This window comes from Miniopterus natalensis, chromosome 17, assembly GCF_054644295.1.
Source record: "Miniopterus natalensis isolate mMinNat1 chromosome 17, mMinNat1.hap1, whole genome shotgun sequence".
In the NCBI taxonomy this organism is placed as follows: Eukaryota; Metazoa; Chordata; class Mammalia; order Chiroptera; family Miniopteridae; genus Miniopterus; species Miniopterus natalensis.
This window is the reverse complement of record NC_142097.1, coordinates 25,587,115-25,600,973: the sequence shown is the minus strand read 5'-3', so window position 1 is coordinate 25,600,973 and position 13,859 is coordinate 25,587,115. Positions and strand designations below refer to the sequence as shown.

The 13,859-nt window shown below is 57.9% G+C and overlaps 1 protein-coding gene across 3 annotated transcripts in view; it reads right to left on the bottom strand.

The window, feature by feature from the left end:
• Positions 1-13,859, bottom strand: part of SRCIN1 (SRC kinase signaling inhibitor 1) — a 65,099-nt gene that overhangs the window by 33,425 nt on the left and 17,815 nt on the right. Inside the window, exons 2-3 of one of the 3 annotated variants that reach the window (XM_087825618.1) lie at positions 6,634-6,941; positions 3,485-3,583 (exon numbers count right to left, since the gene is read on the bottom strand). In XM_087825618.1, the coding sequence (XP_087681744.1) occupies positions 3,485-3,583; positions 6,634-6,941 (407 nt within the window). Of the gene's footprint in view, positions 1-3,484; positions 3,584-6,633; positions 6,942-13,859 lie in introns of those variants that run through there. The other 2 variants (XM_087825619.1, XM_087825620.1) reach the window with 2 other exon arrangements.

The window sequence follows — 13,859 nt, the reverse complement described above, 5'->3', positions numbered from 1 at the left end:
ACCATGAATTAATGCCAAGAAAATGGGACCAGCCCACAGGAGAAGGGGGATGTCTCTGAATACTCATCTAGCACCACTCCCTCCATCTGGTACCCAGCACTGCTCAGCCTCCGGGCCCTTTCCTTAGGGATTTCCCAGCATCATAACACCTTGGAAAGAGGGCAGAGGACAGGGGGGGCCCAGGAGAGGTCAGGCTCCCCAGCCCAAGCCAAAACCTCCAAAACCTGGGTGAAGCTGTCTCCCTCCCTTTAATCAGGGAGGGGTCTCCCCCTCCCAGAAGACAGTGAGAAGGCAAAATAGAGTTGAGTAGGGAGACCCTACCATGGGTAACTACTGTGGGGAAGAATCTTACAGGGACCAGGGAAAGTGTCAGGTGTTCTAAGAGGATAAGATGGAAGCTCTCCATCAACTCTCTAGGGACAAGACTTTCAGAAATGGGGGGGGGGGGGGGGGCAAGTGCTCCAGGACCCAAGGAAGCAAGGCCAGGGAGTCCTCAAACTCCCTGGAGAGGAGAAAACATCTTCTTCCCTCTGGGGACTGGGGAGTTAACTCCCTCCCCCACCCTAGGGGCCCTTAGTGTGGTTCTTCAGTCCTTCCCCTAACAGCTGGTCCCTTCTCCCGGCTGTTCCCTGAGAGGGAGGGGTTGTGCCCCCTGGGAGTCTTAGCCCAGCCAGACAGCTGAGGTCTCCCCACTCTCCTGGGCCGACGCCCCCTGTAGGCTAGGTGAGTGCATGACCCCTCCTTGACCTCGAGCCCCTAAGAAGCAACCTCCAGAGACAGCGAACAACCAATAGGTCGCACCCCTGGCTCCTCAATCCCCAGGCTCCGCGGGCACCAGCGCACACACCCACCTCTCAACTCCTGCGAACAGCGTCCACGTAAACAGCCGACCCCCTAGGCTGGGGCTACACAAGGCGCCCCGGGGGCGCCACCTCCCAACGCGACGCACATGCACGACCCTCCCCCAGGTGTGCCCCTTGACACTCCCATTTCCTAACCCTTCCCAATGCAATGTGTGTGTGTTGGGGGTGGGGAGAGGCTGCGGGACCTGCGCTGCGTCGGGGGGCGAGGATGCACCCCCGAGAAGGTCATGACTTTCCGAGGTTGGGGGAGGGGACGCCCACTGCATTTCGGGGTAGGGGCCCGGCCCACGCGGAAGGCTGCAAACCCGGTGGGGGAGGGAAGGGGGCGTTTCTCAGGGATCTGGAACCGCAACGGCCTCCGCAACCCCACCCCCAGACGGCCCCTAGGAGCCTCGGAGAGGCACCCCATCTCCTTGCCCTCGCTCCCCGCAGAGGCCGAGACGGCGACCCCGACACCCGCAGCCGCTCCGCTCCCCCTTACCTGCGGCCACAGGTGTATGCGCGGGGGCTCCCAGCCCCAGGTCCCCCGTCGGGCGGGGGAGGGAGGGCGGCCCTATTCCCACCCGCCCCGGCTCTCCCCTCCCCCGGCCACCTCCGCAGCCGCGGCCGCCGCTGCTGGTGCCCTTTGCTGCAATGCGAGAGCCGCCGCCGCCGCGCCGGCCCGGGCCCCGGTCGCCTCGGTAACCACGACTCCACCTGGCGCGGCGCGCGCCGCCGCGCACATCCTCTCCGGCCCCCTCCCTCGGCGCGGCCCTGCGGGCGCAGCCCCGCCGAGGAGGCGCGGAGGCTAGTGGCTGCGTCGCTGCGGTCACCCGATACTCGGGCCCTCCGCCCAGGACTCGGGTTGCAGGAGGAGGGAGGGAGGTTAGACAGCCTAGTGGGGGTGGGGGAGGGGCCACGGTTTGGAATCTAGCCTCCGCTCGCCTCCCGGGGTCTTCTCCAGGTCCTCACCCTCAAAGGTCTGGCACAGGGTAGGGGGAGGAGAGTGTCCTGCCCCCTGACCCGCCACCCTGTGAGCTCGCAGCCTCTCCCCACCAGTCCGCTGTGCATCGTTGCCCGGTTAGTTCTACCATGACTCAATTCCCAGCCAAGTCTGGGAGGCCTAGCATGCCTGTTTCCTTGGTGGCTTCTGATCCTGCGCCGCTGTGTGACTCTGGCATTTGTTGAACTTCTCTGGTCCTGCACTTTAAAGGAGCCTCAGACTCAGCCATGGTAAATTGGAAGTGTTTGATAAGCACTAAATATCAAGTGATGACAAAATTCTGGGCACAGCCACTTTTCTCGGTAATTCCAAGGTTCTAGGGGGAGGGCTCCTTCAAGCTCTCCTTCCTCCACCAGAGCAGATGTGGGCAGGCCTAGAACCTCTTGTCTTGAGACACCTGAGCTCACCAAGCCCAGCCTCACTGCTCTTCATCACTCCAACCCTATTCTCACTCCCAGACATTCCATCAGGGAGGCCTCTGCATGCCCCAGGCACCACGTTCCTGTCCCTGTCTCATCAGCATCCCTCTTCCAGCCCCATGTTGGCCTCCACGTGTACTCAGCCACTCAGGACAAGTCTGTCCCACTTGCCATCCAGTCTTGGGGGCAGACACATCTTTGTTCAGTCAAGATGGGGCAGAATGCTGGGAAAGGAAGTGGCTGAAGGCCCTGTGAGTGATGCCAAGCCGTGCCAACCTGTTGCTAGATTTGAGTTCACTCAGCTAAAACATTGGTGTTATGGAGCCTTTTCCTTCCCTAGACACTTTCTTTCCTTCTATTTCTTAAAAAAGTCAAGGCTTGCTGCCCCTCCCCAAAAGGAGCCAGGTGTATGAGCTACCCATGGGCTCCCCTGCCTCCATACCTCTGCCTCCAAAAGCTGAACACCAAGTCTAGGCCCCTCGGGGCTGCCCCTCCTCCTTGCAACTCCGATTCCCTGACCCCTCCTCCCTGTTTGGGCCTCAGAGGTCTATTTTTCTCCCATGGCAATGTCCAGGCCTGAACTGAGAGCCCAAGCCCTGTCTAAGTGTGCCCCTGTCCAAGATAAGATCCATCTTCTCATCAGGGAAACTGAGGCTTGATGAAGAAACAGGAAACAACTCAGAACAAATGTCCAGATGCCAATGTCGTCTTAAAGTTTTGAAACTAAGCCCTGCACATAGCAAGAAGGGTGGGAGAGAGGCATCATGAAGAACTTCCTGATGGTAAGGAAGACATCAGGGAAGGTTGGGGCTACTCAGAAATGGAAGGGGGGCAGGGAAAGCGGAATGAGATGATCTGCAGTGGGTGGGAATTAAGTTCAGGGCATAAGAGACTCCTGAAAACCAATGAGGTGAAGGTGGGGAGAGACTCCTGTTTAAAGAAGAAAAGAACACAAAAAAAATTTTTTCCAAAACCTGAGTATTCCCCCTCAAAATATTCCTTCCCCAGAGTCAAACCTTGCCACAGGTTTGGGGAGGAAGTGGTAGGAATTAGGCAACCAGGGGGAGAATACAGGGCATAAGAGCCTCCTGAAAATGGGAGGCTCCTACGTAAGAGAAAAGGTGCAGAATAAAACTGGATATCCCCCCTCCAAAAAAAAATCCTCCCCAAAGCCAAACTCCGCCATGAGTTTGGGGTTGGGGTGGAGGTGGGTGACTCACCTGGGCCGGCTGGCCAGCCCCGGAGGGGGCAGAGTCGCCATGGAGGTGGGAGCAGAGGGAGCTGAGAAGGCACACGGGGTCCACGGTCCAGCCGCCAACCTGTGTGTGCGAAGGGGGGGACACCCCATTAGGGGGAGCGGGCAGGAGCCACTGGGGGGCTGTGACGGGCAGGAAGGGGCATTCTTTCACACTGCAGAGGGACCCTGCAACACTGGCTAGGCCCTTAGGGAGGCTGGGTCTCTCAGAGCCCTTGGTCTGTTTCTGCATGTTTCTCTCCTGTCAGACTTGGGGCTCCCTGAGCCCAAGGAAGAAGCTTCCCCGACTCCTGAGGTCCTTTGCTTCAATTCTCAACCATCTCCTTGTACACTCTGCCAGGGAGCTGCTCCCATTTCTCCCCTCCTCCAGTTCCTCATTTCCTCCTCACTGAAGATGTCACTTCCTACCCTCCGCAGGGGTCTTGCCCCAACATGCCCCTTTCCCCACTGCACCTTTCTTCCCTGCCATCTCAGAGGAAACTTCTCTTCTCCCACCTCAAGGCCACACCCCACCTACGGCTCAAAGTCCATCCCCTTCTGATGCCTCCAGGACTTTTCCTCCGTGGCCCTCTGCTCCTCAGCATCTTCAAACGCCCTCATCTTCATTCATTCCACAAATATTTGCTGAGCCAGCACTGGGCTTAGGCACTGAGCATCCCATGGCAAGTGCACCGCCATAGGTCCTACCCACATACACTCTGAGGGAGGGAATGAATGAGCTGTTGAACAAAGGAATGAATCCGAGAGTGAGTGGCTGCGCTTTGATTCATTTACTAAGTATTTACTGAGTGCTGACTGGGTGCTAAAGAGCATGCCAGACACCATGAGGCCCACATCTCTCACAGGCCTCCTGCCCCTGGTGGCCACCACCTTGGCTGTCTTCATCTTTCTTTGGCCAAACTTTCCCAGACAAGTCTGAGGCCAAGGGTCCTGTTCCCTCACCACCTCCAATCTCCTTGGAAACTGGCCTTGACCTCACCACACCTCAAAAAATGAGCTCTCGATCCCCTCTGGACCCACAGATCCTGGCCAGTCCCAGTAGCAGTTTCTCTCCCTGTCCCTCCTGACTTCTAAAGTGCAGGTGGCCCTCCTGCTGGGCCTTTCTCCTCTCCCTCAGATGCAGAACTGTTCCTGGTCCCCCTCCCCCAACTGTCATGGGTCTTCTCTCCTCTCAGACTCCATTCTGCCTTGGTGGCCACACTATGCACCGGGTCCCACTTCCATTCTGACTTGATGGTGCTCAACCCTTCTCCTGAAGCTGTGGTCCCTTTAGAGTCTAGAACTGTACAAACAGTGCTTAACAGATGTCCTGTCGATACCCTACCCACTCCTCAAAATCCTCTCCCTATTCCTGTCCCCTACCCCCAAATTTCCCTCCCAACTCTCTCATTTCTCCCCAAGGCACCAACATCTGCCTGTTCCCCAGGTTTTCCTGCCTTTACCTCCTGGATCCAGGAGCAAACAAGCCTCATTCAGTCTTCCCTCCAACCCCCCATGCTTTCTTCCCTTTGCCCTCCAGGACACACTCTCTTCTTCCTCTCCTCCTGCCTCCAGCCACCTCTTTGTCCCCTCCTACTCACCATGAAAAACAACCACTGTCTTACCCCCCTTTTCCAGTCTGCCCCACACACCTCCCCCTGACCCCGAGTCTTCGGCACCAGCCAGGTGGGCCTCTGTGCCAGTCCCCAAACCAACTATACTCAGGTCTCTGCTCCCCTCCACTTCCCCACACCTTCTAAAACCACAGTCCCTTTCTTGATGCCTCATCAGTCCTTTTTCATCCCTCTAAGTCTAGTTTAGGTACCTCCTCTTCCAGGAAGCTTTCTCTCACCAGGCCTGCCATTCTGACTCCCCTCCTCCAAACCCACTCCCAACTGACTGTGCTCCCCATATTTAAGTTTAACCATCCTTTCACCCCATCTAGATAACACATGCCCCTGCTTCCTCCTCCCAAGCCGAAGCAAACAGCGGGAACCCACAGAGGGGGGTCCCTGAGAGTGGGGACCATACCGCCTTCATCTGACACTCTCCCTTATTCCAATAAGGACTCTTCTCCCAGGAGAACTCTGGAGCTGGGAGAAAGGAAAAGCCAGATAGAACTAGAGGTGACATCACAGAGCAGATAAGGTACCAGAAATGAGCCAATTCATCCTTAACTCCTGCAGTGATGATGGGCTAGGGACACTCTTCCCGTTCCCCAGCCACACCCAGAAGTACCTGGAAAGGGGGGACAGAGCAAGACAAGCATGGGAGCAGGGACTGGTACCCCAAGGCTGGATTGAAAGGATGCTGATGGGATGTGTCACCCTCCCCTTGGTCCCTTCTTCCAGAGTGGACAATGCCTGAGTCTCAGCAGCCATCAGGTACCTCACCAGTGTGAGAAGGCTAGTCCCAAGAAAGAACTTTCCTACAGACAAGAAGGTCATATTTGGATGGAGATGCATCCAGGAACCCAAGGGTCTGGGAGAGGTTGACAAGGGAAGCACCCCTCACCCCTATACAGAAGGAAAAGAGACTGGCCCTGAACCAGAGGCAGGAGCCCCAACTCCTCTCTAAGCCTTACTGATGGCAGGAGAGAAACCAAGGCACAGAGATTCTTGGGGAAAGGATGGGGGTGGGGAGGTACAAGGCCCCAGGAGTTCAGGGCCCGGGGCTGGGGGAACATCAGATCCAGACTACTGAGGCTCCCACAGGGCCATATTACAGAGGTGCCAACCCAATGTCTCAGCTCCACCAAGTTCAGGACCCTTAGGTTCAGAACAGTCAGTTCCCAAGGTGTCCCGTCTTCCTCCCCAAGGCGCGCTTTCGGGCCCCCCAGCCCAGTCCCACGGCCTGAGTTAGAGGCTGGGCCCTCTCCGCCCGGCCCGGTGCTCGATTCCAGGGCAGCGGGCAGAGGTCTGAGGCTGGGCCCCAAGCCCTCCCTCCCCAGGCTCCAGAAAAGGCCAACCGGGGCAGCTGCCCATCTCTCCTGTTTTTCCCTCTCTGCCCCAGAGGCCTCGGAATCGCAGCGCCCTGGGGGCAGCGGAGCCGGGGGCAGACCCCGCCCCGCAGCCGGCCCGCCCCGCCCTCCCCCAGCCCCGTCCCCGCGCCGCCCGCGGCCGAGGCCGCACTCACCTGCTCCCGCATCCTGTCCTGCTGGCCGCGGAGGGCCAGGGCGTGCTGGGGGTACTTGCTCTTCAGGTGGTCCATGAAGGCATCGCGCTTGCGGTCGGCGTCCGCCTTCTGCAGCCCGCTGAGCGCCTCCAGGCTCTGCGCGGCGATCACCGTGTGCCGGCGCTCGGACGTGTGCACCAGCCCCACGTTGGAGAAGCGCCGGCCCGCGCCGCCCCCCCCGCCCCCGCCCCCGCCCCCCAGGGTCCGGTACTCCCGCGGGTACTCGGCATCGTCGGCAGACAGCATGGGGGGGCTGCTCCGCTCGGGATCTGCGGGGGGGGGGGGGGGAGAGGGGACGTGGCCGGGTCACCGCGCGCCCAGCCTGGGGCTGCCCAGCCCCCATCGGGTCACTACGGGGAGGGGCGGGGCCGGGCCTGGGAAGAGCAGAGACCCGCCTGGGGCGAGGCGGGTGCTGCACCCCGCGAACGAGAGGCCAGAAGGGGGCTGGGGCGGAAAGCCAGCCTCGAGTCAAGGAGGGTGGGGAGCCAGGGCAGGGGCCAGCTTCCTGCTCTTTGGCGAGGGGGGGGGGGCTGGAGGGATGACTGCAGGTGAGGCTCTGCCCTTGGAGGCCCAGAGGGTTTGGAAGCTGGGGTCCTGGACACCTCCCTAGTCACACATCCCCTTACGCCTTCTTCACGCTGGTTTGAATGGGTGAGGGAAGCAGAGTTTCCTTTTAGATGCTTCCTGAAGGATGTAGTAAGGAGCCTGCACAGTCATCCTTTCAGGAGCATGGGGGGGGGGGGGGTTCCCTCCCTCGGACTAGCATGTCCAGGGCGCTGTCCTTCCAAAGGCTGGGGGTTGGCTTGGAAAGGGGCCAGGGCTAGGTTACATGGGGGCAGGGTTTGAAGGCAAAGGTCGAACTCTGGGCTTCCCAAGGAGATGGAGGCCCAGGGGCTGGGGCATGGGACCCTCTTTCCCCTCCCTTCCCAGAGACAAACATGGACAGACAGGAGAAGCTGGGCACAGAGAGGACAGTGAGAGGTGGATTTAGGATAAACTCAAAGGGAAAAGGCAGAAGACAGAACAGCTCCAACCCTCCTCCTGGGACCCTCCCATCCCCCCCTTCTTCAGTCTCCCCTCCCAGGACACACACACACACACACACACACACACAAGTTCAAGACCTACAGGGGACAAAGGACAGTACAGAAGCAAGAAAAAGAGAAGGCCGGGGGGGGGGGTCCCCATGCAGAACTCTGAATCCCTTCCCCACATATTTGCCAGCCCTGAGCTCCTGGCCTCCCCAGGCCGAGCCCTGCTGTCACCCACCCTGAAGTCTCAGTGTTGACCTTCCCACAGCCCAGCAGGGGACAGTGGTTCCAGAGGGTTCCAGGGGTGGCAGGAGTTCCTAGGGCTTACTTCAGCCATATTCCTGGGCTTAAAACAGATCGTCCTCCCATCCCCAGAAGTCACCCCCACTGGGAGCCAAGACAAACACAGTCTTCTGACACACCCCCAGCCCCACAATCCACCAGCTTCAAAACAGTACCCCCCAAGTATAGCTTAGGTCTGGGGGTGCCAGGTGCTGCAGCAGACGCATGCACCCCCACACAGGGGCTGACTCATAGGGTCAACTGGGGCAAAAGAGGAGGATGCTGGGGGTTCAGGGGACCAGCCAGGTTCCATCCAGCCCAGCCCCCTTCTGCCCCCTCCCTCCACACATCCACTGTTCATCAGGCCTGCTGCCAGGCCTGTCACCTCCTATCCACCAAAGGAGGGAAAAGGAAACCCAACCACCTTTCAGGAAAAGCCACCCTTCACCCAACACACACACACACACACACACACACACGCACACACTCTCCTCCCTGGGCTGTGGCTGAGGCATGTAGATCTGGGGAACAGAGCCCAAGAAGACCAGCACCTCCCACCAAAACCAAGGGGAAATCCGCTTCTGTGGACATGGATTTCCACAGCTTCTGAGGGTCTGCCTGTCATCATCACGGCCTATGAGCCTTCCAGTACCCGTCAGAGGATGTTACTGTGGTCCCATTTCAGAGATGGGGCTACGGAGGTCAGAGAAGTCCAGTGACATGTCCCAAGCCACAGTGAGTGGTAGAGGCCAGATTTGACCCCAACACCTATTAGGCCCTCCTCACCCCATCCCACCACCCCCTCCCATCACACTTTCCAGACATGCGGCAATTGTTTATTATGGAACACTCACACACACACACACACACACACACACACACACACACACACACACCGCCCTCCCCCCTGCTGTCTCCCCTTGTGCTGAGTCTGGGGTCTTTCCCTCCTTCTTCCCACAGGTGTCTGTCCCTCTTACCACAGTCACCACCCTCTGTTGTGCTCCCCAAAGTGAGGTCTAGATACACAAGAGACAACTTTGGAAAGAAAATTTTTTCATAGTTTAATAGCTATATCTTTGTTTTCATAAGGATTAGAAAAACCCCAACTAGGAGGTCCAACCACTGATTTCGTGGATATCATTGCTTGGAGTGGCAGACAGCTAAGGTTCCCTTTCAAGTAAATTTGTTTAAGTTCAAAGTGAGCCAACAAAAACCATGTTGAGTTAGTACAGTGCAAAGGTTCCCTGATAGGGAGAAAATTTGTGAAGATGGCTCCTGACTGAGGGAGGCTGGGGCAGTCTCCAAGGGGACCCAGTACCGCCCCTTGGGGAGCAGGTGGCCATTTAGGATGGCCAGTGAATGTGGCTGAAAGGCAGTGACCTCATACTCATTCAGAAGGAGGAGCTAAGATGGGGTGCTCTGAGCCCTGAAGGTATAGCCCAACCAAAGTCAGGGTGCTGCCTCCTGTGGCCCTAAACCTCCCTCTTCCACTCACCCTCAACACCAGCTGGAGGTTTGCAACCTCATCGATAAAACCGAGCAGGAAGAGGCCCTCTGCAGCCAAAGACCCTGGACACTCCATAGCCCTCTCTTTGCCCAGGTGGGGGCCTTGCTGATAGAACCCTGCTCTGGAGTCCTGCCCAGCTCTGCCTGAGCCAAAGGGACCTCTCCCTTATGCCAGACAGCCAGGCTTGCCTGCCTTCCGAGGGCTCTGGGCACACATAGGTGCATTGGGACAGGTCTCCAATTCTCATCTGCCCTCCTGGGCCCAGAAGAGCTGCTCCTCCTGACCAGACCCTACAAGCTGGCACTTTTTTCCCTGCCTCCTAAGGAGGATCTTGGGGTGTTTGGGTGGGACAGTGTGCCCATCTGAGATAGTCAGGGGCTGTGGAGAGGCCCAGGGTCACCCAGGCTCTTCCAGGTTGATTAAAGGGGCAGAGACAGGGCTGGAAGGGAGGGGTCCCAGGCTAGTAGAGCAGACAGTGGGAAGCAGCTGCAGGGACAGCCCTACTGATGACTACAGTCCCCAAAATATCATATGGGCAGTGGTGGTGGGAAGGGGGCTGCTGAGCAGGCCTGAGCAGAGAGTGGAGCAAAGACTAACTCCTCCCTGCCTCCTGGAGATCAGGGCTCACCCCTTAGGTGCCCAGGCACTGGTAGAGCGAGTGGCCAGGGGTGAGGCATAAGCTGGACTCTGGGGAGTCTCAGGGGGAGGGAAGGGGGCAGGAGATACAACTGCTGTCTCTGAGGGGTGGTGGGAAGAAGAGGCTTTGATTTGAAAAGCTTTAGAATTTGTAAGAACCTTTCAGATCCTTGGCTTTATTTAATGAAGACAGAAACTAGGCTGGGGAAAGAGGCGAGGCCCCTGCATAACCCAGGGGTCCTAGCCCCTGCCCTGTGCATTTCCCCTCCTTTCTGCAGGGTCCCAGTGGACTAGCAGGACTGGCCTGCGCTTCTGGGTTGGGGGGGCCATCCTGTTACCCTTAGGAGAAGGCCCCTGGGAACTCACAGGCTCAGGGGCCTTCTCTTTGAGCCCACCCAGGTCCTTGAAGTCAGACCACTGCTAGAAAAAACCCAGGTCAGTGCCACCCTAGAGTCAGCTCCTTCCCTGAGGGAGCCCAGGTTAGCCATTCATTTACTTATCCAGTCTGTCGACAAGTATCTTCCCTCTAGGAGCCTGAAGGCACTAATCTGTAAAATGGGGATATTAACCTCTAAATGCTGCCCATGGGCACTGAGGAGCTGCCAAGACAATGGAGGGGAAAGTACACTGTTTTGAATTAAAGACATTCCTGGCACAGAGCTATTGGGCCCTAGCAGGACAGCCTTCCCAATTCATTACCCCTGAGCCTGCTCCAGCCAATACCAAGTCCTCACAGTCTCCCTGACCCTCTCTGGACTGAGCCGCCCACTGAAAAGCCGGGGAGATCGATTCCAATCTAGCAAGCAGCGGGCTCCGAGCTCAGGGAACCACAGCTCTGAGTAGATGGATGCTTCCCGTTCAGTAGGGGGGTGGGGGAGGTGTGCAGTGAGGATCCATTCAGGCAGGGGTCTTGGGGGGAATCAACCAGGAGGCCTTGAGGGGGTAAGCAGGGCTGGGTTCTACTGGGGCAGGGACATAGAAATTGGAGGACTCAGGTGTAAAGGCAGAGGCAGGGGGCTCTAAGGGAAGAGGATGGTTTGGGGAGCCCTGGAGGGGGAGCAAAGCTGAGGTATACTGGGGAAGGGGCAGACTGTTGGGACTGAAGGCCTCTGAGGGATGGGGGTTGGGGGAGCCTGAGAAATAAGTTGGGACCCTCAGTGTGCAAGGCTGACCACACTGTGCTGGGAGGTCAGAGATTCAAGCTACAGGGAAGATGCCCGGGACTGGTGAAATCCAGCTCAGAATAAGGGGAAAGGAAGGGTGGGGAAAGGGGTCTCTGGTCAGGCTCAGCCCTCCCAACCTGGGCCCTGGGAAAAGGAACGTTGCCCAGCCTTGGATGATCAGGAAGAGGTGGGCGCCCCCCAGTGGCCAGCTGCAGAAAAAGGCGCAGGGAAGAGAGCTACACTGTTATTTGTTCCACCAATTCCAAATTCCATGTTTATTTATGAGCCTGATTTATTTTTATCCTCTGCATTCTTTTACATGAGCTCACTGAACTCATGATGAGAATTAAGATTCCCTAAGTTTTAGTGACACCGTCTGGTAAGCCATCAAGCCCATCCCCACCTGGCATCTTTATCCAGATGTCACCATTTACTCTGGTTGCCCATGGGCAGTGTTCACACATGACATCATTTTCAGAGGAAGAGAATGTGAAGAGAGGAGGGGGAGGGGAAGGGAAGAAGAGAGGGGAAGGAAAGAACGAAGCTACAAGCTACAGGACAGAGAAAGGGATTCTGGGGCCCCTGTTTTGAGGACCCCAAGCTCAGGACTTGGAGTTCAGGTCCCTGTCTCCCTCTCCCTGGAGATCACGAAGCTGGTCAAGGTCCCTCCCTTGGGAGCTGAGAGGCCTCACAGGTGTGTCCCCATCCATTGCCTGGGCAGAGGTGGGGGTTAGGCAGCAGCTCAGGAAGCCCACTGGGCCTGGCTAGATCCAGTGAGGCCCGCAGGCAGGGCAAAGGGAGGAGTGCGTGGAGATTGCTGGAAGGGCGGAGGGCCTAGCTTAGACCTCACAGTGCCTTGTCCAAACACACGCACTTGCAGCTTGAGGCTCCCCCAGTCCCATTGTCTGTAGCCAAAGCAAGAGGAGCCCAAGTTACCCAGGAGGAGCCCCGAGGCGACTGCCACCATCAATTGTGCCTGACAACTTTATCCTGCTGGGTGCCTGCTGCAGTCATGAAGCACACTGTGCTGGGATGTCAGAGGCCAGAGACCAAAGGTCAAGCTTGGCAGAGGCTCTGGGCACCTGGACCAGGTAAGGGGATCATCCTTTGCCCCACCCCTTGTCCTTGGGTGCCCCTGGCTCTGGGGTCCTTTGTGTGCCCATGCCCCTTCATCCCTGCTATCTGTGTATGGGTCCTTGGAGCAGAAGCCCATATGTGTCTGTTTTCTAAAACCATCTTTTCCACCCCATCCCACAGCAACCAAAGTCATTTTCCGGGCAATTGCCTTTCTGTAAACATTCCTGTGTAATATCCCCCCAAATTGCTAATGTCCAACGCCCTGTTGAGTCTCCCTGTCACTCCAACCAGAGCCTCAGAGGTGGGGGCGGGCAGTGGGGGAAGGGCAATAGGAGAGGAAGAGGCAGCTGGAGTGAGAATTAGGGACAGGGCTTCATGTCCAGCTCCTGGCACAGAGAGAGTGCCAGGAACCCCACACCTGCCCTTCACGTTTCCACATTCCCCACCAACTCACCACCACCTCCCCTGAATGTCAGCCACCTCGGGAGAACCTGTCTGGGCTGGGAGGGAAGACAGAGAGGATGGGGAAGGGGAACTCCTGGGAGGGAGGCCTGGGAGGAAAAGGAACTGACTTAAAAGCATGGAGATGGCTGGAAAGTAAAGGTGATCCTGGTGACAGGGATCAAGGACACTAAGGAGGCAGGGGCCAGGCAAGGCAAGCTGTCATCACTGCATCCCCAGGGAAGGCCAGCTCCCCCTCCCACTGAAGTGTGAGAGGGAGGGCAGGGAAGTGGGAAGAGGCCAAAGGAACCCATCTCCCCAAGAGGGACCACTACCTGGGCACTGCAGTGCTGGGAGGAAGGCAGGCCAGACAAAAGGGCAGCAGAGGCAGGGTGATCTTCGACTGGTGACACACGTGAGACCCCCTCCCCAGCTCTCAGCACTAATCTACAAAGCCACTGCGAAGGGCCTGGGGCGGGTGATCCTCCTCACAGTACAGCAAGGGAAACTGAGGACCAGGGAGGTTGAGTGATTTAATGAGAGTCACCATGTGGACCCCCTTTTGGGGGTCTGGGGGTGGGAGGAGGGAAGAGGGAGAATAGGGCTGCAGCCCATGGCCCTCTGGTCTCTTCCACCCCCAAGCCCAGGAAGCTGGCTATCTAGACTCAGGTGGGCCACGGAGCTGGGACCACAGAGCCCAGAGGGAGCCAGGAGGCAAGGGAGAGTGCAGGGCACTGCCAGTCACAGCTTCATGCAGGCAGAAAAATACAAACCAATTTGCGCAGATTTAAAACCCACGGAAGGCCACTTAGTTGGTAAACGAGTTGGAATCTAATTAAAGGACCTTGCAGGGCTGGGGGAGGGAGAGCTCACCTGCCTAGGAGGAGCTGTTGCATGGGGGGCAGGGGCAGGATAGGGGAGAAAGCTGGGTCCCAGCAGCTCCCAGTAGAGCTTCTGGGGCTTTCCCCAGGGAGAGAGAATTTGGGGGGGGTTGGGTACCCTGGGGGGCGGGCACTGTCCCAGCCAGACGCTGCCTCTGCCAGCATTTCC